Here is a 25,961-nt window from a genome sequence, read left to right on the forward strand (position 1 = left end):
CCAGCCTGGGATATAGACCATGATCTGGAATCTAAGTGTAAATACTTGAGCCCCAACAGCAGTGTTATAATATCCTCTCCTGGGCTACAATACTGTGTGTAGCGTTTGTTATCTGAATATTGTTTTAAGGATTAAACTGTTTTGCTTCATTATGAAAAGAAATCTTTAAATAAAAATAAGTTTAAAATATTTCCAGATACAGGAAGCAAAAGAGCCGTGTACAGTTCCTAATTGCCTTTTAGATAGTATGAGTTCCTTCATTACCTGTGATTTAAGCTAAAAATGAAGTAATTATAGATAACAGTGTTTATCTGGTTGATCTTGGCACCTGCAGTCCTAATGCTCAAGCTTTTCCCATATTGCTGATGTTACTAATTTCCATCTCCTATATTTCCACTGATTTTAATGCCTGTTGTCCAATATGAATTCCTACCTTGTTTGAATATTATACTGTATAAGGGCTTCTTGTAGCTAGTAGACTTCGTAGGACATGTATTCATGTAAATCAACGGGATCATAGAATGGTCCTATTCTTGGGTACAATGTTATGTTCCGTATCCTACGATAGGTATCTGATGTGAATTAGTAAGATTTCGACTCTCCCTTCCTCTTTCTCCTTTTGATCTATCTGAATAGAACTGTTATTTATTTCATAGTGTGTTTGGGTAGGCTCAACCACATTCTTTAGCATATTGATGTCCATATATTTTACTTCAGGTATTCCATTATGTTGTGGATTTGGAGTCAGCAGCAGACCTGGGAGCTGCTGGCATAGCAGCTAAGCTCTATTCGTTGAAGAGTCTCCCTTTCAGCTCCCCTTCCAGAACTACAACAGCCAGATCGCGTCCTCTTCAGAATAGTACTAAATTCTTATTCAATAAACGCCAGAATTACTTACCAGAACAAAATATTCTTACTCTTCTCTGTTTTGGCTCCTAATTACATCACTTGGACTGGATTTCAGGGAAATAATCCTCTCTGAGACGTTGCAGTTTCCTGCTATTCTGCAATCCCAGTGGTGCAGAAAAGGCAAAGAGGGTAACATTTTTTTCCCCAAAGCACCTAAGTGACACAGAAACACAGTCCCATTGACTTTTAATAAGTTTTGAGCTCCCAGATGCCAAGGCCACTTATGAAAATGGGGCTTAGGAGCCTAAGTCGCTTAGGCCAGCATGTTTGAAAATTTTAGCCAGAGTGCCTAGGTCAAAACTATAAACTCATAGACTTTAAGATCAGAAGGGACCATTGTGATCATTGTAGGCCACAGAACCTCACTCACTCCTGAAATAGAAGTAAAATTCTGCCCATTATTTTCCCTCCTTTCCTACAAGGTATAGTACTTTCTTTCCTTTAAGTGTTACAGAGCCACTCCAATTCACCCCAGCCGAGGAAAGGATCACACTGGATCCCTCCTCCAGTCCCGTATCTCAGCTAAGTGGCAGGGTATGGCAGGTTGTCCCTGTAGTCCAGCAGCCATGGATAAAAGGGAGCTGCTCCTACTATCTGAGTGGACTCCACCTTCTTGTGGTGTGAATTCCATCTCTTGGAGCAGCTTCATGAGAAAAGTAGTTTCAGCTGCTGGGACCTTTAGTTTCATCTTAGCAGCCACTGCTGCTGACCATAGTACTTACAATGCTTCTGCTCCCCTTCCAGCTGCACATAGGCAGTGGGAAGATGGTGCTGCTGCTGCTCAGGCTTCAGCAGAGCAAGCCAATGTCATAAGGATTTCTGATCCTTAAAAGGGTAAGGCAGCTGTTTATTCTTTATGGGGCCTAGTCATTGTTCCTTCAAGCTCAGCAACCAAGCAGTGGGACCACACAGAAAACAACATGCAACAATGGTTTTCACAGTGGACAGCAGCTTCTCCTGTGGGTCACAGCAGTCTTTAACAAAAGTCTTTCCTTTTGGGTCCAGGCACTTACACTCAGATTTCAGGTCATCTTGTGGATCCCATGTTAGTTCTCCTCCAAGGGGTAAGATCATCTTCAGCAGGTTAATAAATAGGTCTCAGAGAGATGGGCAGAGGAAACCCTTGAGCAGTGATATGAGAGCAGTCCCCCTGATGAATCCATTTTCGGTTCTTTCAGGCAGCCCAACATTTCACAGTCCCTGTCTGGCTCAGACCATCAGCAAATAAAAAGCACTTGGGAAGAGTTTGAAGGACGAAGCTCCCATTGCTTTCCAATTATTGGGTACTAAGGGAAAAATACAGGAATACACTTAACAATATTTAAAGGATCTGAACAGGAGTCAGGAAAAAGGAACACAATGAGGCAACAGAAGATTTTTTTTCTTCTGGACCCTTTTTTTGAGAATCTCCAGCTAAACCACAGTAATCACAAGCAAGGCACACCACCTTTTTTCCTGCAAAGATGCTAGGATCACTCTCTCAGTTACAGTGATTCCCACAGATGCGTGGGTGGAATTCCAAAAGAAACCACAATTTAAAAAAAGCAATGAGATTACATAGGTCCATGCAAGGTACACCTGTGGATTCATTGATTCTGGGATACCCCTCTAGAAGATAACCTGTTGCCATATCAAATTCCTCCCAGACAATAGTCACATGTGTTCATGATCATGGAAAGCTTATCCCCAGAAGAAAATGTCTTGTACCCTGAGCATTTTGCTTGATCAGTGGATAAGATCATTCAGGTCCTCCAGAAGAAGGGCATTTACCTTTCTTCATCCAAATAGAGTAGCTGAGAAAAATAGTGAAATAGAATATATGGGACAGGTGTAGAGGATGCAGGATCAGAGGAGTCCACTTAAGCATGGTACCTACTCCTTTCCACACATACCTTTTCCAAGTGGAGAAGCATGGGACAGACACTTCAGTTTTGTGAACAAGGCACCTCTCCTCACTTCACGGGATAGGTATTAGAAATAATTGCTAATTGATTCTTGCTACAACCCAGTATATCGGGTATCTAATTGTTTGATGCACTGACATCTGATATCTTCTGAAAAAAGCCTGGTTTAAAGAAGGCATTTGTCTCCTCTTGCAGATTCATAGAATTAGAGTCATGAAATGTAGGCCTAGAAGGGACTTCTAGAGATCATCATATCCAGAGCCCTGTGTTGTGGCAGAACCAAGTCAACCGAGATCATCCCTGGCAGATGTTTGTCCAACTTGTTCTTAAGCACCCCCAGTGATGGGGATTCCACAACCTCACTGAAAAGCCTATTCCAAAGCCTAACTGTCTTTATAGTTAGAAAGTTTCTCCTAGTATCTAACCTAAATCTCCCTTGCTGTAGACTAAGCACATTACTTCTTGTCCTACCCTTAGTGGGCATGGAGAACAATTGATCACTGTCGTCTTTATAACAGCCCTTCACATATTTAAAGACTGTTATTAGGTTTTCCCTCAGTCATCTTTTCTTAAGACTGAACATGCCCAGTTTTTTTTAACCTTTCCTCATAGGTCAGGTTTTCTAAACCTATCATTTTTGTTGCTCTTCCCTGAACTCTCTCCAATTTGTCCACATCTTTCTTGAAGTATGGTGCTCAGAATTGGACACAGAACTCCAGCTGAGGCCTCACCAGAACTGAGTAGGGTGGGATAATTCTTCTTGTGTCTTACATAGGACACTCCTGTTAATACATCCCAGAATATTAGCCTTTTTCACAGCTGCATCACATTGCTGGGGCATATTTACTTTGTGATCCACTTGTAATCCCCCCAGAACCTTTTCAGCTGTTATTCAGTCTAGCCAGTTATTCCCAAAATGGGAACTCAGTGTGTGGTTGTGTTTGGTTTTTCCTTCCTATGTGAAGTACTTTGCACTTGTCTTTATTGAATTTCATCGTGTTGATTTCAGGCTGATTCTCTAATTTGTCAAAGTTGCTTGGAGGACTGGATTCGAATTCAAAAGTGCTTGCAACCCCTCCCAGTCTAATGTCATCTTCGGATTTTAAAAGCATACTCTCCACTCCATTAGCTAAGTCATTAATGAAAATATTGAATAGTATTGGACCCAGGACTGACCCCTGCATGGCCCCTCTTATATGCACCCTCTGTTTGACAGCAAACCACTGATAACTATTATTTTAGTACAACCTTTCAACTAGCTGTGCGACCCACCTTACAGTAATTTAACCTAGATCACGTTTTTCTAGTGTGGTTATGAGAATGTTACATGGGACTATGTGAATAGCGTTATTAAAATGAAGATATACCACATCTACAGCTTCCCTTTATCCACTAGATCAGTAACCCCAGTCAAAGAAGATTTCAAAGAGCTCATTGTTGTTTGTGTAACTTAGAGAGTATGCATGAATGGCGCAAGCTGGAATCTAAAATTCCTTAGCATACATGTGAAAACACTTTATATTCAAGAGGGTAATACAGGTGTGAAAGAATAGAGAAGAGAATTGAGGTTCTAAGGAGGAAAAGCTGACTCCTTCAGCTACCTGCAGACTCAGCCTTCATTCCACAGATCTGCCTCTCTTCCCATTCATGAGCATAGGGTACTTTTTCACATGTAAGTAATGCAGCCATCCCAAATTCACTCCAATAAAACTTTTATGCCGCACCTTTGGCATTAAAGATGCAGTCAAAAGCAAGGTAAAAAATTCAGAAGTTGAGGTTCTATAAGTAACATTATTTCAGCTCCATGTTTTATAATGTAAACTTTAAAATATGACCACTAATATATTCGGCTACATTTAACCAGTTACACAGGAATATAAAATACAAAATACATACAAGACAGCCCAAATATTAGAATTTGCATTTTCCTTTATTTTATTTATGCAATCCAAATGTAGTATCAACTCATGCTTTTGCATTTAATTTTCTAGTTTGATATAAAACAGTTGCTTCTGCTTTATTAATGGTTTAAATGGTTCCAATTGGTTCTTGAAGTTCACACCTCAGTGAAGCAAATGGGGTGTGGTAGACCTGAGTTCCAATCTTCATTGCTCATTTCATTTTGACTTGCAAATTTTCTGCGAACCTGGGTTAACGGAGCACCTATGTGTGAGTTTACTTTGTGGAGGACACATCAGCTTGGAAGGCAATCTTTTAAAAAATCATTTTAAAAAATGAAAGCTAAATATTTGTTGAATGTTGTAGAATGCCACCAATATGGTAAATAGCCTCTAAAATTGTGGGATTTATTATTTTTTTTAAACACCTTATCTTCTTCTGTCTCTGATTTAAAGCTAGTTTTCCTGGCTTATTTTGTGTTAAATACCAAAAAAATGTTAAATTTCCATCATGTAATATGTCTGAGCAGCGACCCCTGTGCATGCCTGACTGGTCAAAGAGCAGTGTTGAGTGATGTCCGGCGGGGACAGAACTTCGTTAAACTCTGCTATTGAGTGCGCTCAGAGTAATATTTTCAGTTGCTTAGAACATTTTTTTTGTTTTGTTTGTTTTTCCACAAGTTCAAACAGGGTGTGGATTATGTACTTGCCAGATTTCAGCTTCAGCTGTTTTACTGTAGGCCTGTTGAAAACATGTCTTCAGATTTAGTTACATTTTTCTCAGTATATCATTTGCACTCTACTAACTCAAACTTTGACGTCATTTTGCTCAAATTTTGCAAAATAATTTAGGCAGAGAGCAAGCGTAGACCTCTTCAGCACAAAAGCAGAGGACTGTTTTGGAAGTTTTACTGGTATGTGAAACCCTAAGTTAGAGGGAGACCTTTTGTTAAAAAAGATGAGCTGCTGTAAAACCGTCACCACTGGCAGCTTCTGTAATAAACATATTGGGACAGATTCTGTTCTCAATTATACCCGCATTACATCTGCACTAACTCGGCTGTCATGGCCGTGTCAGTGCAGAGTAATTCAGTGACTATAATTCCCTTTTAAAACTGTAAATGACACCAGAATCTGACCCAGTGTGTATATAACAAGACCTGCTTGGCAGCTGTTATAATGGCATCGGTGATGCTACAAAACTGGACAGGAAATGAAGAATACTATATCCAGTAGAATACTGTATCCGGTAGAAACCATAGGGGAATTTAGGTAGGCAGAATACTGTAGTTATCCATGTTTAAATTTAAACGGGCCAGATTCTCCTTTAGACTGTGTCCGCTTTACACTACACATCCAGCACAAAGCAGCCATAAAGCCAGAATAGCCAGCATAGAAGCAAGATTCTCTGGTATAGAGCCAGTGCAGTGACTTCTATCATGTCATACCCCCTTCTGGCTGACATTGTAAGGGTCAGAGCTGGCACTCCCATCACAGAATCATAGAATATCAGGGTTGGAAGGGGCCTCAGGAGGTCATCTAGTCCAACCCCCTGCTCAAAGCAGGACCAATCCCCAACTAAATCATCCGTGCACCCTGGCAATCTGCTGCCATACGAGCCCCTTGCGGCTGTTGGCAGGTGGCACAAGTTAAAGCAACCTTTAGCCGAGACAGACCAAAATTGGCGGAGCCCAAAGATTTCTGAAAGCAGCCTTCACATACCACCCCAAATTTCACTCAGCTCTTCAGCTGCAGCCAAGGAACTGGGCTTAGAAGTAAATCCTTAATGTAGGAAACAATGCTATGAGAAATTCACCTCCTCTTAACTGAAAGATGACATCTCCACCCCAACAGTCTAGTCTGTTAGTGCCCCAACAGTCATTGAGGGTATTTGTTCAGAATGATCTCCGAGGAACTGGGTGGGAGGGGAGAAGTTCTTACAGCACCTGCCTGACCTATCTTAACCCTATTTAGGCAATGGGATCTGATATGATCACACCTTGAGATTAAAAGAGTGATTTCTCCATTTCAGGTTTAGTTTCTTCCTAGGAAACCAAGGAATTTCCTAAGAGAAGGACATAACTTTAACAACAATAACAACACGCTGCCAAGGCACATATGCCCCTGAATGTGTCCTTGATGATTTACAGTAAAATTACTATTTGAATTTGTGATAGACTTCAGGAAGACTTTCTGCAAAGGTCTGGGTTACTTTGGTTAGATCATCAAGTGGCTAGATCATTATTCTTGAGATTCAGTTCAGAGGAAGATGTAGGAAATATAGGTCTAATTCTTTTATTCAAACTCAGTAAATGGTTTGGGACAATTAATTTCCAATTGTTTCCCAGTAGAGCAGATTTACTTGTATATTAATGAGGCACAGGTGTTAGGCCCCTGGTGTCTGCATGCCTGGGAGGCATATTTAGGTTGTTTATCTAGTCAGCCATAGGTACTGCAAGGTACTCAAGCTTGCCTTTAACAGTGAGGCTTTTTAATTTTTTTGATGTTTTTAAAAATTTGCTAGCACCTGTTAAAATTTTAAAACTGATCATGTAGAAAGAAGTTGAAGTGATTTCAATAGTAAATAGCACTAAATGTTCCAGAAAGTCCTCTTCTGTTAACTGCCTAACTGCCCAGCTTGACTTTAAGAAGAAAAGAAGGTTCATTTATGCAAATATGTCATGCGAGGAACTAATACAGTCAACAGTATACTTTTCTGTTGCATATTTTTGGAACAGGTACCTCTTTGTCCATGGCTGAAACATGAATATGCTTATATTAATATTCATTTTTCTTGTCTATTCACTGAACTGCAGTACCAACATTTTAGAGAAAATGGAATAGCCTCCATAGACATTATGAATTTCAGTTGCTGGCATAATTATAGCGATCTACATATTCATTAAATCCAGAGAAGAAATGTGTCCAAAAAGACAGCCATGCATTTAGAAACAGTACACAACTAAATATATACATTAAAAAAGTTCCCTTCCTTCTGCTTATCCAAAATTACTTAGTGTGAGATAGCCCTTATGTCAGCTGAGGGTTTTTAATAATGTTCATTCCTTCTTTTCTTTCATGTAGTAAAGAATGGGAAGAACTATTTGTAAATAACAATTACTTGGCAACAATACGGCTGAAGGGGATTAATGGGCAGCTGAGAAGCAGCAGGTTCCGTAGTGTTTGTTGGAAGGTAAGAAGAAATATTTATTGTGGTTGCAATATATCAACACATTACCTGATGCGTTGGAAAATTACTGATGCAAAGAATTACTGAATTTTCCAAGAGACTTCATTCCAATGTTTTCCTTTCCATTTTATAATTCATAGGACATTTGCTAATCATATTGTGTTGCCTTAAAGCTGAATTACTGGTGATAGTGAAGGATTTATATGAAAAAACATCTTTGTGTTGTGTAGCATTTTATTTTTAGTGTACAATTTCGTGTGACACATCCATGTTTCCTGATACTGTTTTTACATTGGAAAACATGCATATTGAGTGAAAAGGGGGACTTCGGCCTATAATTTCATATTTTATGGACTAACTTTGATTTGTTTACAACCTACATTCTGCCTCTCCATAAGCAGCAACTGGAGAATCTTTCCCAATAAGAAAGAGAAAATTAAGAGATTCATGGCCTTTTTGTACTTTTTGGATAAAAGTAGGAACTTCCAGTCATGCAAAACAAGAAGAGCCATCAGAAACCTTATTTCCTCCTTGAGCAAAATAAATAATATTGAGATACACAGAATGGAGATATAAAGTAATGTGTAACAAAATGGTCAGGGCTTTCTCCCTCTGATAGAGGAGAACATCTTCCCCAATACACTTGCTGTATGTGATGGAAGTTTTTCAGCTTGATATCAACACAAGACTTACAAAAAGAAACTTAAAATATACTGAGTAAGTGACAGTAACCAAAGAAAGAGAAGTAAGAAATTGAATGTGTACAATATTAAACAGTTTTGCAATTTATAAAAAATATTTTTCTTCAGGAAGGGCAGGAAAATGTCTGCCCCAGAATTTTTACACACACATTGTTTTGCACAGCCTATTCCTTCTTGTGTCCTAGAATTAGTTGCCTAAATCTGTATTTAGCCACCTAAATGAAAATGGCCTGATTTCAGAGGTGCTGAGCACCCACAACTTCCATTTAAATTAAATGAAGAGGGGCTTATCACCTTTGAAAATCAGGCCATTTTAATTTGGAAAACTGTGTGTGTGTTGAAGTGCCTAATTTTAGGATATGTATTTGAAAATGTTGGCCAAAGTTTTCGTTAAGTTCTTAATATTGAATATTCTAAAAAGAATTGTTTGGAGGCATTTATGTTCTTGACTGTATTTCCTAAGTATTTTAAGAATAGTTTAGAATGTTTCAAAAAGAAAACTCTTACCTCTTTTAAAAATGACCAAAGAATGCTAATGTTTGTCCATATCTTACATCTAGTTCAAATAATCTTCCCCAGTTCAAAGGGGGAAATTTACATCTCTGTGTGTCTGATCCTCCAACACACACAAAAAGAACATTTATCCTATAAAATTTAGAGCTTAGATTACATATTTTCTGAACCCCATCTTGCAAAGTCAGGCCTGTAAACTACCTCGAAGTGTGGAGGATGTTCTTTTTTTGTCCACAGTTGTCCTTCCAGTTTATCTCAGATAGAATATATTTTTTGAATACCTAACTTCTTTTCTGTAATCTCATTGGTTGTAAATATGTTACATCATCTCCATTCATGCTATGCTTGCAGCTCCAATCTTGTATTTTTCTACTTTGATCTCTTCCTATATTTATCTGCTGATGAAAATTCTTCTCCTTCTAACAAATACATCTTTTCCTTTGTTGATAGCTGTTTCTAAATGTTCTACCACAAGACAGAAGTCAGTGGATAAATAAAACTTCAAAATTAAGAACATGGTATAACAAGATTAAAGAAATAGTAAGTAGAATATAAAAAGCATCTTCCACTCATATGCCTGGATATTGGAACAGTACTTCTGATATGAGAGAAGTCCGAAAGTAGAAACCATGTTCTATTTCACCCCCCCCCAGCATATTACAAACCCTCGGAAAGCTGGACAGCAGGATCTGGTCATCAACAATCCACTTTCACAGGATGAGGGGGTAAGCTGAGCCTCACTTGTATCATATATTGTGCATGCAACAAAATAAAAAATATATAACTACTACTCCTGGTGCTCATCATCAGATTGGCAATAAGAGAACTCCTGGCCGATGAAGACTTAATGGGAGTACTATCGTGCCACTCCTAAAATGAGCTGCTGTTGAGCAGTTGGTACTCCCTCTCTAGGAGCTAAGTATACTGCCTATTCAACTCTCCCAACTGCTGATGTGTTGCTGAGCAAGAGATCAATTTTGGGATTTGATTCTACTTTCACTGAATCTGGCCAACTGGTCAGCCATGTAATATGACTTGTATCATCCGCTCTTACTGAAATGTCTGCACTTTTAAAACCAAATGAATTATTGCTAAGTGAATATGCAATGGAACTAATAATGATTTGCTGCATATTTTGAAATATTGCCTGTTAAAATAATTATTATTCTTTAGTTTTTCAAAATAAATGTAAAATGCTGTACATGAATATCAGTTGAGTTGGTTGGATAGCGTGTCCAGAAAAATATTTGTAGGTTGATTGGTGATTTATCATGCATGAAGATTCTCAGTCAAATTGTGGGTTGAATTGCTTTCAGTACTGTATTATCAAAACATGTTTACTATTATGTTCTCTCTCTGCCACTTAATAGTTAAAAAAAATTGGTATAATGAGATAGAGCTGGGATGAAAAAGATAATCAACCCCCACTCTTTTGAGGTCATTTAAAGACTTGATTTTACACACAGGGTTGCATGAATTTATCTTTCTAGGGCGGGGGGGGGGTCGGTCTCAGCCTCAGTGCTGTGACTCCCAACAGGTGTCAAAGGCTAGCCACCACCCTGTGCCACTGGATGGAAGAGGTGTCTGGTAAAGAATAGATTGAGAACCACTGTTCTAGAGTCTTGAGTACTCTATGCTGGTAGGGGATTATTTTCTATAGGTCATAGCAAGCAAGGAGAAATTAAGTTATTGTCATTGAGGAACTCCTGCAAAATGAAAGACCTAGAATTTAAAGTAATACCGAAAACATGAAAAACACATTTGGCCTGATTTTCAAAAATACTGAGTAGCCAGCAACTCTTATTGAAGTTTGCAGGAAGTGTGGGAGTGCAGCACTTTTGAAATCAAGCCACTTAGGTGTGTACGTTTAGATTTAGGAGCCTAACTTTTTGCCACCCATTTTTGAAGATCTTAGCTGTTCTTCATAGAATATCAGGGTTGGAAGGGACCCCAGAAGGTCATCTAGTCCAACCCCCTGCTCGAAGCAGGACCAATTCCCAGTGAAATCATCCCAGCCAGGGCTTTGTCAAGCCTGACCTTAAAAACCTCTAAGGAAGGAGATTCTACCACCTCCCTAGGTAACGCATTCCAGTGTTTCACCACCCTCTTAGTGAAAAAGTTTTTCCTAATATCCAATCTAAACCTCCCCCACTGCAACTTGAGACCATTACTCCTCGTTCTGTCATCTGCTACCATTGAGAACAGTCTAGAGCCATCCTCTTTGAAACCCCCTTTCAGGTAGTTGAAAGCAGCTATCAAATCCCCCCTCATTCTTCTCTTCTGCAGGATAAACAATCCCAGCTCCCTCAGCCTCTCCTCATAACTCATGTGTTCCAGTCCCCTAATCATTTTTGTTGCCCTTCGCTGGACTCTCTCCAATTTATCCACATCCTTCTTGTAGTGTGGGGCCCAAAACTGGACACAGTACTCCAGATGAGGCCTCACCAATGTCGAATAGAGGGGAACGATCACGTCCCTCGATCTGCTCGCTATGCCCCTACTTATACATCCCAAAATGCCATTGGCCTTCTTGGCAACAAGGGCACACTGCTGACTCATATCCAGCTTCTCGTCCACTGTCACCCCTAGGTCCTTTTCCGCAGAACTGCTGCCTAGCCATTCGGTCCCTAGTCTGTAGCTGTGCATTGGGTTCTTTCGTCCTAAGTGCAGGACCCTGCACTTATCCTTATTGAACCTCATCAGATTTCTTTTGGCCCAATCCTCCAATTTGTCTAGGTCCTTCTGTATCCTATCCCTCCCCTCCTTCTTCTTAGTAGTGCTGTGTCTGTTGCACAGTAGTATATCATTAAGCTATTTTATTAATCTCAATTTTTCCAGCTTGTTACAGTTTTAGAAAATTTTGGTTTTAACATGTTCTAAATAAGAGAAATACAGTTATTTGGCTGGATTTATGGAATGTGCATCTGTTTTACAGATATTTGTGCTGGAACAGTGTTCTGTGCATTTCTGTTTTATTCTCAAATTAATAACCAATAACTGATGTGTTTTAATTTATTACTGTGTTCCTCTGTGTTTTATAGAGAGACATTTGAAAGGACAATTCAGTTATGAGACAGAACATCAAAAGCCAGATAATGAAAATAGGAAAATCTATAGCCTGAAAACGGGGAGGGACTTTACATGCCATAGACCCAAATGTAGGTCCAGTTATAAAGAAGCCTTGAAGTTGTTGCATTTCTGTTGTATTGGTGGTCTGTACAAAGGCACTCCAAACCTACTTTCTGCACTGTGGGTAAAAAAATGGCTAATGAAAGGTCAAAGTTATTATGGCAGGACAAATAGCAAGTGAGTTCATACGCACCACAAATTCACAGTACCAAATCAAAAGTAGGAATAAAGCAGCAGTCCACCTTTATGCATCTCTTTATACAGAGCCGCTAGAACAATTTGTATAGTGGGGGTGCTGAGAGCCATTGAACCAAACAGTAAACCGTGTATATAATGGAAACCACTTCAAGCCAGGGGGGTGCAACAGCATCCCTAGTTCCAGCACCTGTGCCCTTATTTCCAATGGGGTAGTCAGATGCACCACACCTTTGTACTGTCCTTTTTAGCCGTGGGGATTCTGTTTCCCTACACCCTCACAGTGTCTTATCAGCAAAGACTCTTTTCTAGAGCCTTACTCAAATTGTAATCGGAGTCTCATATAGGCAGGTATAACTAAGATTAAATTCGGTGAAGAAAGGGTATTAGTCTGGATGGGACAGTGTCAGATAAACATTTAAGTATTTGAATGCCTGTTTTGTTTTTCACTGTTTGTAGAAGCTAAAGAAAAAGTTATAGAAGCTAAATTAAAAAATCTTTCCATACTAGTTTTATCTTCCTGCAGTTAGCAAACATTGACTTACTTTCCCCTTTGTTTCTTGTGGGATATAAGCCACCATGGTAATGAATTGTTTACAGAAAATAAAATGTTTAAAGGCTGTAGATGTCCCTATTTTCATTTCCTTGCTTCTGATATTTTGTTTTACATGGTCTAACGTCTTTTCAAATCTCTCTCTATACAACACAGTAATACAGTAAAATAAATCAATTGCTTATCTGCTGTGAATTTTGCCCCTCTTATGCTCTGATCAGTACTGTCAAGCCACCATACTGCTACAGTGGGAGCTGCTTCTGCTTTACACTCCTTTTTCTTCAGCAGTACAATAACCTGATGGCATTGATTGGCGCATTGGAAGGGTAAAATGACAGGTTAGCTTTTGGGACGGGTTGGTGAACAGGGCCTGGATGGCAGAGGAAAAAGAGGAGCACACGTACAGGTACAGAAGTCACTTAAGTTAATTTAAACTATATTTCAATTTAGGATTTTTTACATTAATAATTAGTTATCTCCTTCTACTCCACATATGAGACTCTCCTTTGCATAGTGTGTTTGAGGGACTAGAGAGATGTCCTCTGTATGACAGGTATTTTATTGTCATGCATTCCCTACTTGATTTATTTCTGCCAGGGCTCAATAGCTCACTTGCAAATAATTGGCCAATGTGCAAGTTAAGCCAATTTGTAATTACTTCTGAATACTTGAAAATTATGTGGTCCAGTGCATTGCGCATGGAGCTAGGAAGGCCAGAAATTTATGAGATTTAATCCCTGCTCAACACTGACTTACTGTGAGGCCTTGGGCAAGTCACTAACCTAGCTGTCTGTTTCTTCATCTGTAAAATAGTGATAATACCTACCTCCCAGCGATGTTGAGGATTAATTGGTTACATTTTTACAGCACTTTGCAGATAGAACTTTCTATATAAGATTAAGATATTGTAGTATTTTTTTGTTTCATGCTATTATTTTGCCTTTTTTCAGTCCCTTTGGAACAAATTTTTCCAGGATAAAGAGCTTCGAGCAATGATTGAACAAGATGTGACAAGAACGTATGTAGACCTATGAGGAACTTTTTAAATAAAATTCTAACTTTCTTTTTTTATGCTGTGTACACTGCTTTGTGTTTCTTGACCTAAAATTTTATTACAATACAAGGATTGGTGTGTGCATGTATGGAGAAGTTTTCTTTGAGAGAAAAAGGAGAAAAAAGTATTGAGTTAAACTCTAGAGATTTGTTGATGGTATTGAAATGAAGCTCTCCTAAATTAAGATATTAGGAAATGTTATATTAAATATAAAATACATTTTTCTGTATGAAACAAAAATTGAGTAAGAGTAACTGACAGGTCTTTTGACTAAATTATGTTCATAATAAAAGATTGAACAGATGATTTTCTGTAATTCTTAACACTTATTCAATCAATAATAAAAGCAGTATATAATTAGTGAGAAATGTCATTCATCGAGAGAAGTTTAGCATTTCTATTTTTAAGTATCATTTTTCTAGTGTTGTTTGTCACAGATGCCTTTTAAAATTTGCCCTAACATCTCTGTGACTATTCTTTCATCTTTTTGGCCCTTAGGTCTTTCCTGTTTAGAAACTTTTCTGAGTTAGAATATTCAGTTCCTGAAAATATTTCATCAGGGTTTGATTACTGACTGCAATGTGTAAATCTAATTAAATTCAATTATAGTTTTTTAAATATGTGATATGTTACTACACTAGATGGCATACATTTTACTTATAACTTGAAATAAAATAATATTGGTCAGTCTTTTAAAAACCCTTGTCTTTAACCCATTTCATTTACTATATAAATGTATAAAAACAAAGCAATGAGGAAGAATCATTAATAATGGTTTCTGGAATATTTTGTATGTCCATCCCTAGGCCTGTTTGAATGCATTTTTGTCTGTAGTATAATTAAAGTATATTCAGATTTTAATGTAAGTTCTCACAGATGGTAATTTTTGTTTGTAAATGGAAATGGTTCAGGATGTTCTAAGATTAAAATATATACATATCTAAACTATAACTGGGGAATGTATATTAGTATAGTGATAGATATGGTAGTTAGAGGACCATTGTAAAAAAAAGAATATAAAGTCCAGACTGCTCTGGCATTAGCAATGGAGTACAATGAATGGATATCTTTGTTGTCCATTTATCTAAATAAATGTGAATAATGAACATTCTGCGTAGCCATTTATCCAAAATGTTGTCTACGTCCAAAAATAACAGTGCTTCATCACAAGTCATCAGTATCAAAAAAGTCATGAAGTGTGAAAGTTAAAATTCTCATAGTAACATTAATTTACCTACATTGCACATACGGTACATACTTATTTAATTGCCTAGCTAATCATAAAGCATGTTATATGTAAAGTGGGTGAGTTAATTTTTCTATGAAAATATTAGAGTTTACATTTCCTGGCTTTTGTGTTTAAAACAGTTTTTAATGTTGTATTCATAATTTTTCATTTAAATTCTTATTAAAAATGGGTGGGTGGAAGGTAGGTTAAATTGCCAGAGCTAGCATTTAATGCGACTCCATCAATTTTAAATATCATAAATAAATATAAAATTAAAAATGGTTTGGGGTGCCATTTTTATGACTTCCCATGTTTTAAAAAAGTTTTAATTTACCTTGTTATTGCATGAAATACCCTCACAATCCAACAGAGTAAATGGATTAGCTTGTTGTACATGTGAATCTGAGAAAGTAGCTGCATACACAAGCACAGAGTAACCACATTAGAAAAACTGCAAAAAATCATTTTCTTTAATCTTTCAATTACAGTAATTTTAAGTGTAACAATACTAAGCATTAATAAACTTGCACAGAAATGTGATACTTTTTTTTTTTTAGGTTGGAGTTTCTGTAATAGGCTCTAAATTTTAAATTTCAAAATTAATTTAGATAAATGGGACTTTGAGAGAGGTGAATTCATACATTTTCCACTGCTGAAAACATTTTTCTACAAGGCTGGGTTAACATGGCAGCTGCATACCTGAAAGAGCAACAGAAAGATACATCTGTAATTTGCATTTTTTGAGAATTATGGTGTGTTTTTCAATCAGACATTTACAATCCCCCACGAAGCCACGTTGGAACACTGCACTGGGAATGTCAGATTGTGGGCATGGCTTATTAGGCCCTGCTACAATTTTAGCATGTTGTTCAGCATATTCAGAACTGACTTTTAAAGCATTTAATGTTTGAATATTTTTCATCTTAAATCTGGGAAAAGGGCCTATTCCTTCGTAACTATTTACAAGCAAAGTATTAAAGGTTTTTGTTAAGCCATTTTTAAGTTATTAGTGATGAAAATCTCAATGATGAAGTTTCTTGTTTTGCTGTCCAAGAGCTGAGAGGTATCAGAATTGATTTTTCTTCAGCTCTACAGAAATATTTGTATCTGAGCTTTAACCAAGCATAGTTAGTTTCATCCTCAAATGTGAAGCTTTTCAGAAAGCTGTGAAAATAGGCGGTTATAACGAAAGTACTAACCTAACCTTAATTATGTATAGCAGCCACTACCAGGCTGCCACTATAATACTATATTATATTATTCCACTAAAAAAGAAATTCCTATCTGAGCATACACAATAGTTACTCGCAGTAGATGTAAGAAAGTCATGAATAATTACCATCATTCAGCAAATGCACTAAAGAACAATGCTGGTGTATTTTCTATTAATAAAATATGTAGAAGCTAAAGCATAGCTTTTAAAAGTTCTTCCCAGCTCTCTGTCTCAGAAACCAACTGTTTCACCTCAGATGCAAAAATTTATTTTAATGCTATATAATGTGTATACGTTATTTTGTTTTGTGAGGATACATCTGTGTACTCAAACTAAGATACCAGTCCACTCACTTTCATCACCTTCTTTTCTTTTAAGTTAGGATTCTGAATACCCAGTCTTGAACCTGTCTCTCAAACATTCCAAGTTAAAATAATTTGTAGGGATCCCCACTGGACCATCTCCTGTGTTTTCCATTTCACAATAGAACCTCTGCCTGCTGCTAAAATGAATTTGTACATCAAGATCTATATGTCTGAAGAGAAGTAGTGGTAGCTGCTATTGTTTCAAAGAAAAGCAACTTAGGTTGAGAGAGGTGAAGTAGAGCAGCTTTGTCCTTCTTTCCAAGCTTATGAGAGAGCTGGAAGGAAAGGAACATCTATGCAGTTGATGGGCCTATCTACCACACATTCATTGAATTCTCTTTTTGAACCCACTTACACTTTTGGCCTTCAACATCCCCTTACAATGAGTTCTACAGGTTGACGGTGTGTGGTGTGAAGAAGTACTTCCTTTTGTTTGTTTTGAACCTGCTGCCTGCTAATTTCATTGGGTGCCCCTTGGTTCTTGTGTTGTGTGAAGGTGTAAATAACATGTCCTTATTCACTTTCTCCACACCATTCATGATTTTATAGACCTCTATCACATCTTCCCTTACCTCTTTTCCAAGTTGAACAGTCCCAGTCTTTTTAACCTCATACAGAAGCTGTTCCATACCCTTAATCATTTTTGTTGACCTTCTCTGTACCTTAGTGAGGCATGATTTCCCTTTACAAAAGCAATTTTGACTCTTCCTCAACAAATTGTGTTAATCTGTATGTCTGATAATTCTGTTCTTTACTGTAGTTTCAACCTCGTATTTTGGGGAGAGGTATTTTTCTCTTCTCCCACTGTGCCTGCTGCTGTCTTTCCCCTATTTGGCCTATTTCTTTGGGTATGCCTAGAAACGCATTTCTTCACAGGCCTCCTGTTGTCTTTGGGTGGTCCGATATTCCTGGGGAAAGGGACAGTTTCTTTTCTTTCCTCCTCCAACCCCAAAGTGTTGAAATAGTAGCAATAGCTTCTGCTCTTCTGGCAGCTTATGCAGTCCTTGGTGGGGTTTCCCCACCCATGCTGATAAAGTTGAGCAGAGGGTAGGGGATCTGTCTGAGAAAAGAAAGAAAAATGTCCCCCTGGAGCCCCTAAATACCTTAAATTAACTTTTAGAAAAACAATTCACTCACCCTGACTTTCACTTGTATGAAGTGAGGGTATTTTTTTAAAGCAGACTTCAGTGCTAATTCATTTGCTCCCACTAGCTGCAATAAAACATGATGATAAAATGCCTGTTTTTAATGTAATCCTCACTCTGAGCTGTAATTAGACATAGTACCCTACTTTTTTTCTAAAATGTTTCCTACTTCTTTTGATCTGAAGGTACTGTACTTGTAAAACAGACTCTAATTGTACACTAACATTCTCTGTAAAATTCTTCCTGAGCTGATAGTTCTCTCTTAAGCATCATGGTCTCTTGTGTTCGCATTTACCATAATTAACACTTAGCCAGCTTATTCATGAATTCATTTTTATCCTTCCTTCCAGAATCTCTGATATTGTAGATACTCAGAGATATCTTTGCGTATTTTTGAGTTTTCTTTGTTTCTTTCTTTCCTAAACTCCTTAGGGCAGGACTGAATAACAGTCCTTCATAAATAATCTCTTCAAAATCCTAAATTACGTTGATTGCCATCTGCTGTACTGTACCTTTGAAGCCTCAGATGTGTCCTTCCTTTACAGTAATGTGATTATTACAAATGCAGACAAGTTTCCAACTGTTGGTCTAACGTTATTCCCATCAAATGCCAGGAAAATGTTATATTCTTCAGCCCAATACCAGGGCCGTAATCAGGACAGGGTGAACGTGGTAGCCATGTAGGGCACAAAGCTGATGGGGGAGGAGGCAAAAAAATGGGGTGGAGAAAAAAAATGGTAGGGGGTAGAGCCCTGCAGTGGCACTGGGATCCGCGAGTCCAGTTACCATCCCATGCCACCCTTCCTTCTGCGGTGCTGCTGCTGGCAGTGCTGCCTTCAGAGCTGGGCAGCCAGAGAGTGGCGGCTGCTGGCTGGGACGTTTCATGTTGTTTGCAGCGTGGGAGGACTGTTTTTCTTTAATCCCGCTCCCATCCCACCCTCCAGTACCTGCTCCCAGTGTTCCCACATTGCTTGTTGACTTCTTATCCCACTTCCGCTATTATGGCAGCGGGACCTGCGGGATCCCAGTCCCGCTGCCCTCCGGGATTGGGATCCTGCAGGACCTGCTGCCTTAATAGTGGGAGTGGGATAAAAATTCAACAAATAATGCAGGAGTGGATGGGAGTAGGTATTGTGGGGCAGGATGGGAGCAGGATTAAAAAAAATAGCCCTAGGCAGGACTCTAGTTGGGGGCACAAATATGCTTGCTCGCCTTGGGCACTAACATCCGTAGTAATGGCACTACATACTACCTTGCTTGTTCTCTTTAATGCCACCATTTTCAAGTCACTTAACTGTGCCTCAGTGCTTGGCATTTGTATAGTGGCTCACATCTGAGGATTCCAAAGCATTTTTAAGCATTAAATAATTAAGACTTTATTATTTTTGTGAGTACCCACAGTGTTGCTAACTATCACAGTTTTCTCTCAAGTCGCATTACAATTGGTGTTTTCCTTAATCTCAGCTACTGGAATCAAATGAATATATGAGAATCTGAGTTTTCATTTAAAAAAATGTTTCTAGCCCTCATGGTTGTGGCGAAAAGCATGAAAGTGTGATCCCACTGAATTCGAATGGCTCAAAACCCAGCAGCTAAATGAAAGAACTCCCAATTTGTCTTTAAAATGATTTCTGAATAATTCTCATTATTTTTTAACATTTGGGGTTGGCAGTATTGTATCCACTATGCAGCTGGCTAACCTAAGCCACGGAGTTAAGTAACTTACACAGCAAGGCACAACAAGACAGCGCAAAAGCCAGACATAGAAGGCAGAGGTACCTAACTGGAGTACCTTATGTCCTGTTCATATTCTACTTTACATGAAGCTTTTTTTTTTGGATAATTTGTAGTTTGGTAGCACCTAGAGGCCCCGTTATGCTTGGCACTGTATAGTTTTATCCACAATCACTCACTTGTCTTTCTCCAAGCAGATATTTCCTGTTACACTTCCTTTTGGGCTATAGTTTCTGACATAGGAACTGATGCTAAAGACCTAAGATAATTAAACTGTTCCAACTGTTGAGCACCATCTGAGCCTCTATCTAATCTATCTTTTCCATTGTATATTTGCAAATTCCTTTTGAATGGTTAATACAATAATAATAAATTATTCTCTTTACAAAATAAGTGTGAATAATGAACCCTATGCTGCAGTATTTCACTTTTTTTGTCTCCTCCCTCAACTGTTCTGCTATAGCATTCTCTCACTGTTATCATTATGATAGAGGAAAAGGTTAGAAGAGGCTGTCCCAATACACATTTAAAACATTGTTCAGTCTTATGATAAAAATGAATGTTTGCCCAAATTTTTGGATATTTTAAAGGAATAACTTCAACCCCTCACACCTCTCCCTCAGTATCACATTTTTAATCTAACTGAAGCAAAAACATTTCTATGAGTAATTGAATAGAATTGATTTTGGCATGTTAATCTTGATAATCTGCCCAGTGTTATAATGTTAAAGAAGAAAAACCTGCCATATTTGGGTGATCACACCAAAATAGCAGCTTGTGTTTACATTTTCACACTCTTAGAGGTGGACAGTAGAGACATATGAATGACTGTTCTACGTTCATTGTTCCTGTGTAATATACACAAAATACTTGCTCGTGCACACACAACCAGGTTTCACATATGCACCTATTCACAGCCTGGAATGTGAAAACTTAAACACAAGGCATTCTTTGGGAGTTGTGAGCCACTGCTGCGTGTTTATTTTAATTACTAGAAAAATTAAGCAGACTTTTGGGAATAAGTGTCAACAATCAGTCTGCTGCCCAATAGAAACTACAGTTCTGAGTTATCTTTTGAAGTGTTCTTCTATTCTTTTGTCTAGTTCTCTGCACCATACCTTCCTCTTTTGTTTGTTACTGTTTCAAACAGTCACTATTTCTCACAAGTGTGGAGCCTTCTCAAATACAGACAGCTTTTGTGTGAGCTTATTTTTTGAGGCACATCCTGTATAATTTTAACCCTTCAGTTTGCCTCTCCTTTGAATGTCCAAGGAGCAGATTGTACAGGAATACATTGCTTGCCAGTAGTTACACATTAATATTTGCATTGCCCCGGATTGTTGGGCAATAGGATTTTCCCCAGGCTTCTGACATCTTCTATTTCCTTCCTCTTAAGTTTTTTAACACTTGTTCATAGCTCATTCTCTCCTGTCATAAATTTTATTTCTGCAAAAGTATCAAGTGATTTCTTGAAATTAAGGTGATACGCGAGACTGCTGCTTCTGAAAATCTGATATAGGATGATTAGGCATTTATATAAAGTTTCAACAGGACTAGATAAATGGCAGTTTGCTAGACCTCAAGAGCTTCAGGAATCCTATTATTTCTTCAGTTGTGAATGCAACTCCCATTATCTATTGATCAGGTCCCAGAGTTTTATGAGCAATTTCCTAGACATCTTCATGACATAGTAAAACATTTATTACAGCATCCCTTTTTATAAAAATACCTTAAGAGTCCACAGAACTAAGCACAAATTATTGAACTTTGATATATATTTATCTCCACACTTGTACTCCCTGTATACCATTTTGACGATTTACAAATCAGCGAATGTATCAGTTGTATTATTTTTAATGGCTTCCTTTGTCCATTTTTTAATCTTGCAATTGGAGATAAGGACTGAGTACTGATCTTGAAATAGCAAGATAGTCCTGATATTTCAGTTGCAATTTCCAACCTCAATCACATTCAAAGCATTCAAGCAAGTATATTTTAATTATTTGAGGCCTTGTGTTTCTTCAGTGTTTCATTTTCTTGAAATCAAATGTTTTAATGACTAGTAGTCTCTTTTGCCATATCATGAGTACATCCTGAGCTATTTTTGAATCCTTTAGTGCAGAACTGATCAACAGGTGGGCACAAACTGGAAGTAGAAGCAATTGGAGATGTTGTGGTAGGTCACACACCACCTTCTGAGAGCAGCATAGTCCCCGGTTTGCTAGATCTTATAGCAGGAGTCTGGGTACAGGAGGGAAGAAGCCTTCCCCCCTTGCTTTGGCAGCTGCTTCCCCACTCCCCTGCCCACTCATTCCATCTTTTTACTCTCTACTTGAGCAAGGCATGGTTCTAAGGCAGAGCAAGGGTCTCTTCAAGGAAAAGCCATGGGACCTCCAAACTTTGGAACTCTGACAGCGGGCATCATGTTCTTATATGGCACACTGTCTTGTGGATTAGATTTTCCAGGTCAGTCACATTGTCCGGCTATCCCGAAAGAAGGATAGGAGACACTTGATATGGATTTAATCTGACTGAAACTTTATTATTAGATGACTGGGACTACCGGGCAGATAGAAGTGTACAGTGCAGGCAACTCCAGGTTCATTCAAATAACTACCCAGCCATCAGCCCCACTTAATTTTCCATCTAGGTCCTCCAGCCAACTCATGGCTTGGACCTTACCATCTCCTACCCCCAACCCCCGGTAGGAGGAGTAAGGTGGGCTATAAGAAAGGGGGGTTGGCTCCCTTCCATACCAATCATAGGAGCCCTGAACCACTCCTCGTTTCGTTCCTTTAACCAGCACCTCCTTTTCAAGTCCTTTACCAGGCCATTTATCTGGTTACTGGATGCTTTCCTATGGAGTACCTGCACTGGACATCTGCCACACACTTACAAAATAAGTTGTGACGTATAGCCTGAACCCCCTTTCCTCCTCACCATAATAGGTCCTTCCTGATACCCAATGTGGGGAAGGCAAAAAACCCGATTCCATCTATGCCAATATGGTGGTGAGGGAAAAATTCCTTCCCATCGCTCCTAAAAAGGAGTGACAATGCCCGTAGCAGGTCCTAGCTCAACCTGATATTTGCATCTTGTGGGGTGGGAGAGTGAGTGCTGCCTTGCTTGCTGCCTCTAAAGCACTGCTGCCTTTCTGCAGCAAGCCTGGACAACGTGTCCCTCACACCCTGGCTTCAGGAGCGGTTACTTACAAAACATTTGGTAATTAGAACAATCTGCCTGTCATTTAATTTTGTTCTTGTGTAACTCTAGTCTTTAATCATAGGGTATTATGCATTAAATGTGATATATACTTAGGCTTGACATATGCTAAATTATATGGTTCACAAAGTTTTGTTTGCAAAATAAATACCACAACTTTTTCCTTTAATTGTTATTCCAGCAGAACCACAATACGCAGAGAAAATGGGAAAACAGATATTATAGCATACCTAGGACTGTTTATAGATGCCCAGGTTTATATCTAAATCAAGTGTCTGAGGTAGTTTTTGTGAGCTATGTGGTTTACATTAATAGAATGTTTTTCTTTTTTCAGATTTCCTGAAATGCAGTATTTCCAGCAAGAATGTGTGAGAAAAATTCTTACAGATGTTCTGTTCTGTTATGCTAGAGAAAATGAGCAGTTGCTTTATAAACAGGTAATGAAAATATCATACAGGTGGCATCCATTGACTCAACATTTTCTATAGAGCTTGACAAATGATTGAACAATAATGTAGGTTTTATTGTATCCAAAGTTGTATCGTAATGCTTAAGTAATCAAAGAGCTACTTGTCAGCTTCATGGTAAGAAAAGTAAGCTCATTCAAGCACATATGCTTCCTCCTCATAAGACATTCCCTCAAATTGTCTTCTGTAAGCTGCTAAATCTTATCTTCCAACTTTTCTGAATATGTTTATTAACAACCTCTTTTAAACCAAAAGCTTTTCTGGGCTTAGATGGATAAATACTGGAATACATGCACCACCGTTAAAATGTATGATACTGAATAACAATATAAAGAAGTTGAAGGGTTGATGGGGATAATCAAGCAGTTTTACAACATACATAACATTTGAAATTCTTCTCTGGTTTCTACAACATGAAGCAGATATACTGTACGTTCGCTGTTTGGCCCTTGACCATATACTACAGCACCAAAATATGATGCAGTATAGTGGGTGCAGTTGAAAAGTTTTAAATCTTTTTATCAATATATATGTTAATGAGTTTCATTATATTACTAGATAGAATATCTACTCAAGCCAGTAGTCTCTTACTGTTAAAAGGTAAAAGATAGCATTTCAAATGCACCAATTGTGCATTCCTTTTAAGATGAAAGTTAAATTCAGCATTTGCTCTTAAGGTTTTAAAATGAGCATAATGTTTAAATGCTTTAACAAGCCTCATGTACAGTACTGAAAGAAACCTAGAAATCAGAATATTTTATGTTTACTTTAGGAGTAATTTAACATATTGTGCTGAGACTAAGAACTGAGTAACTATGAACAAGGACTAAACTGTCGAGAAACTTTTACGTAGACAGAAAATGATTTATGACAAAAATGCAGAGTTGCTGTAAGGTTACAGATCTTTATAACATAGTGTATCCTTTCACACATTCTGCAACCACTCCATCCCCAAGCTAGGAAATTATTTGTGTCTCATGAAAAGATCCGCATATTTGAGTTGAAGCAGCAACTTATCAAGAGCTGTCTTGTAGATGGTTTCGAAAATCAAATATACAGTTAACAAAAGCAGCAAATCTCTATCAGCTGGCAATTTTTTATTTTTGATGGACTGTAAGTAGAGAGCTACCTTGTGTCATGGAGAGAAAAAATTAGATCAGCAAGCTGTATTTTTCAGGGCACTGTTGAGGAAAACACTCCAACAGTACCCAGCCTTCCTCATTTCTAGTGAATATAACTCAAAGTATATGTGATGAGGAGGTGATGGGGGAGATGGAAGATCACATTCTAGCTAATTCAGAGTATCATTTATTAAACAAGAAATATAATTTCACTCTTTGATATGACTTAAAAGGACTTAATTACCCCCTGCTTGTGTTTAAAATCCTGTAGATTCCTTACAGAGAAATAATACCTTGCTACGTAAGGCTTGAATATTTAGCTAGATCAAATTAAAAAAAAAAACACACTGAGTTTCATCACAAGCTGTTAAAGCTATTATTTTGTACTAGGTGACACCCCGTTTAACATAGACCATATTGTTAATAGTTATGGGATTTTATTGAATTAATGAGACTGTTATCATGTAGTAGAGTGTCTTGCTGAGTTAATTGAAACTGCAGAGATTATATAAATGGTATTAATGAACTTTGACTGCCTGATGCCTCGGCTTTAATAAAGACTGCTTGGTGGGCTAAATGAACATAGGCAGATAAAAGAACAGGTTCAATTTTGCGAGCCTACAGGCTGTTGAGAAAGAAAACTTCTTTTTACCTCTGTTTTTGACTGGTGTCACTTCAACAGTGCAGTCATTTCAGAAGAAGGTTGCCATGAGAGTAAAGGGAGGGGTAAAGGGCAGAAAATAAAATTAATTGGAATGATGAAAAATTTCTAATATCTATGACAAGTGTTCAGTGCAGTAGCCAAGAATTGTGGTGCTGTGCCAAAGTCACAAAACAGCCAACTAATCTTTCTCTTCTTTGTCCCTTCTTTTTCCACTCCCATCACCACTACTTGTTTCCAGGATCTGCATTCTTGAATCAAGAATGCCTCCACAAAACTATCATCAATAATAACCATCTTTTCTTTGTATTCTTGGCCCTCTTGCCTGTAGATGACTTTCTCTTTGAAAGCCCCTGTCAATACTGTGTCAAGGACTAGCTGACAAGAAGTGATGCGTGTGTGGTGAGGTCAGCATATAGTTTTTGGTGTCTCTTAACCCTGTCAAATACCTGTCCATGATAATCCACTCATTCAGCCTTGCTTATTTCATTTTGTTTCTAGGAATGAAGCCACAAATCCTAAAATAGGTTCAGCTGATACAAAACATAGCGCTGGTCTGCTTAGCAGTTAGAGTTGCGCTAACACATCACTCAAGTGTTCCATGCTGGCTCCCAAGGGAACCACAAAGTCCAGTAGAATGTGTTTGCCCTGATAGTCAAAGCCCTTCATGGGACTGGCCCTAGCTACCTTTGAGATCCCCTCTGCCTTTGTGATTATGATCTCCCATGACAGCTACATTCCTTGGTACATTGCAACAGT

General features: G+C 38.2%; 1 protein-coding gene across 1 annotated transcript in view; it reads left to right on the top strand.

Moving 5' to 3' along the window:
- The window catches only part of TBC1D5 (TBC1 domain family member 5), a 274,157-nt gene that overhangs the window by 53,873 nt on the left and 194,323 nt on the right, over window positions 1–25,961 (top strand). Inside the window, exons 4-8 of the mRNA XM_073333539.1 lie at window positions 7,796–7,904; window positions 9,566–9,655; window positions 9,769–9,840; window positions 13,943–14,010; window positions 23,288–23,390. Coding sequence (XP_073189640.1) covers window positions 7,796–7,904; window positions 9,566–9,655; window positions 9,769–9,840; window positions 13,943–14,010; window positions 23,288–23,390 — 442 coding nt within the window. The remainder of the gene's footprint in view (window positions 1–7,795; window positions 7,905–9,565; window positions 9,656–9,768; window positions 9,841–13,942; window positions 14,011–23,287; window positions 23,391–25,961) is intronic.

This window comes from Lepidochelys kempii, chromosome 2 (assembly GCF_965140265.1).
Source record: "Lepidochelys kempii isolate rLepKem1 chromosome 2, rLepKem1.hap2, whole genome shotgun sequence".
Classification (NCBI taxonomy): Eukaryota; Metazoa; Chordata; order Testudines; family Cheloniidae; genus Lepidochelys; species Lepidochelys kempii.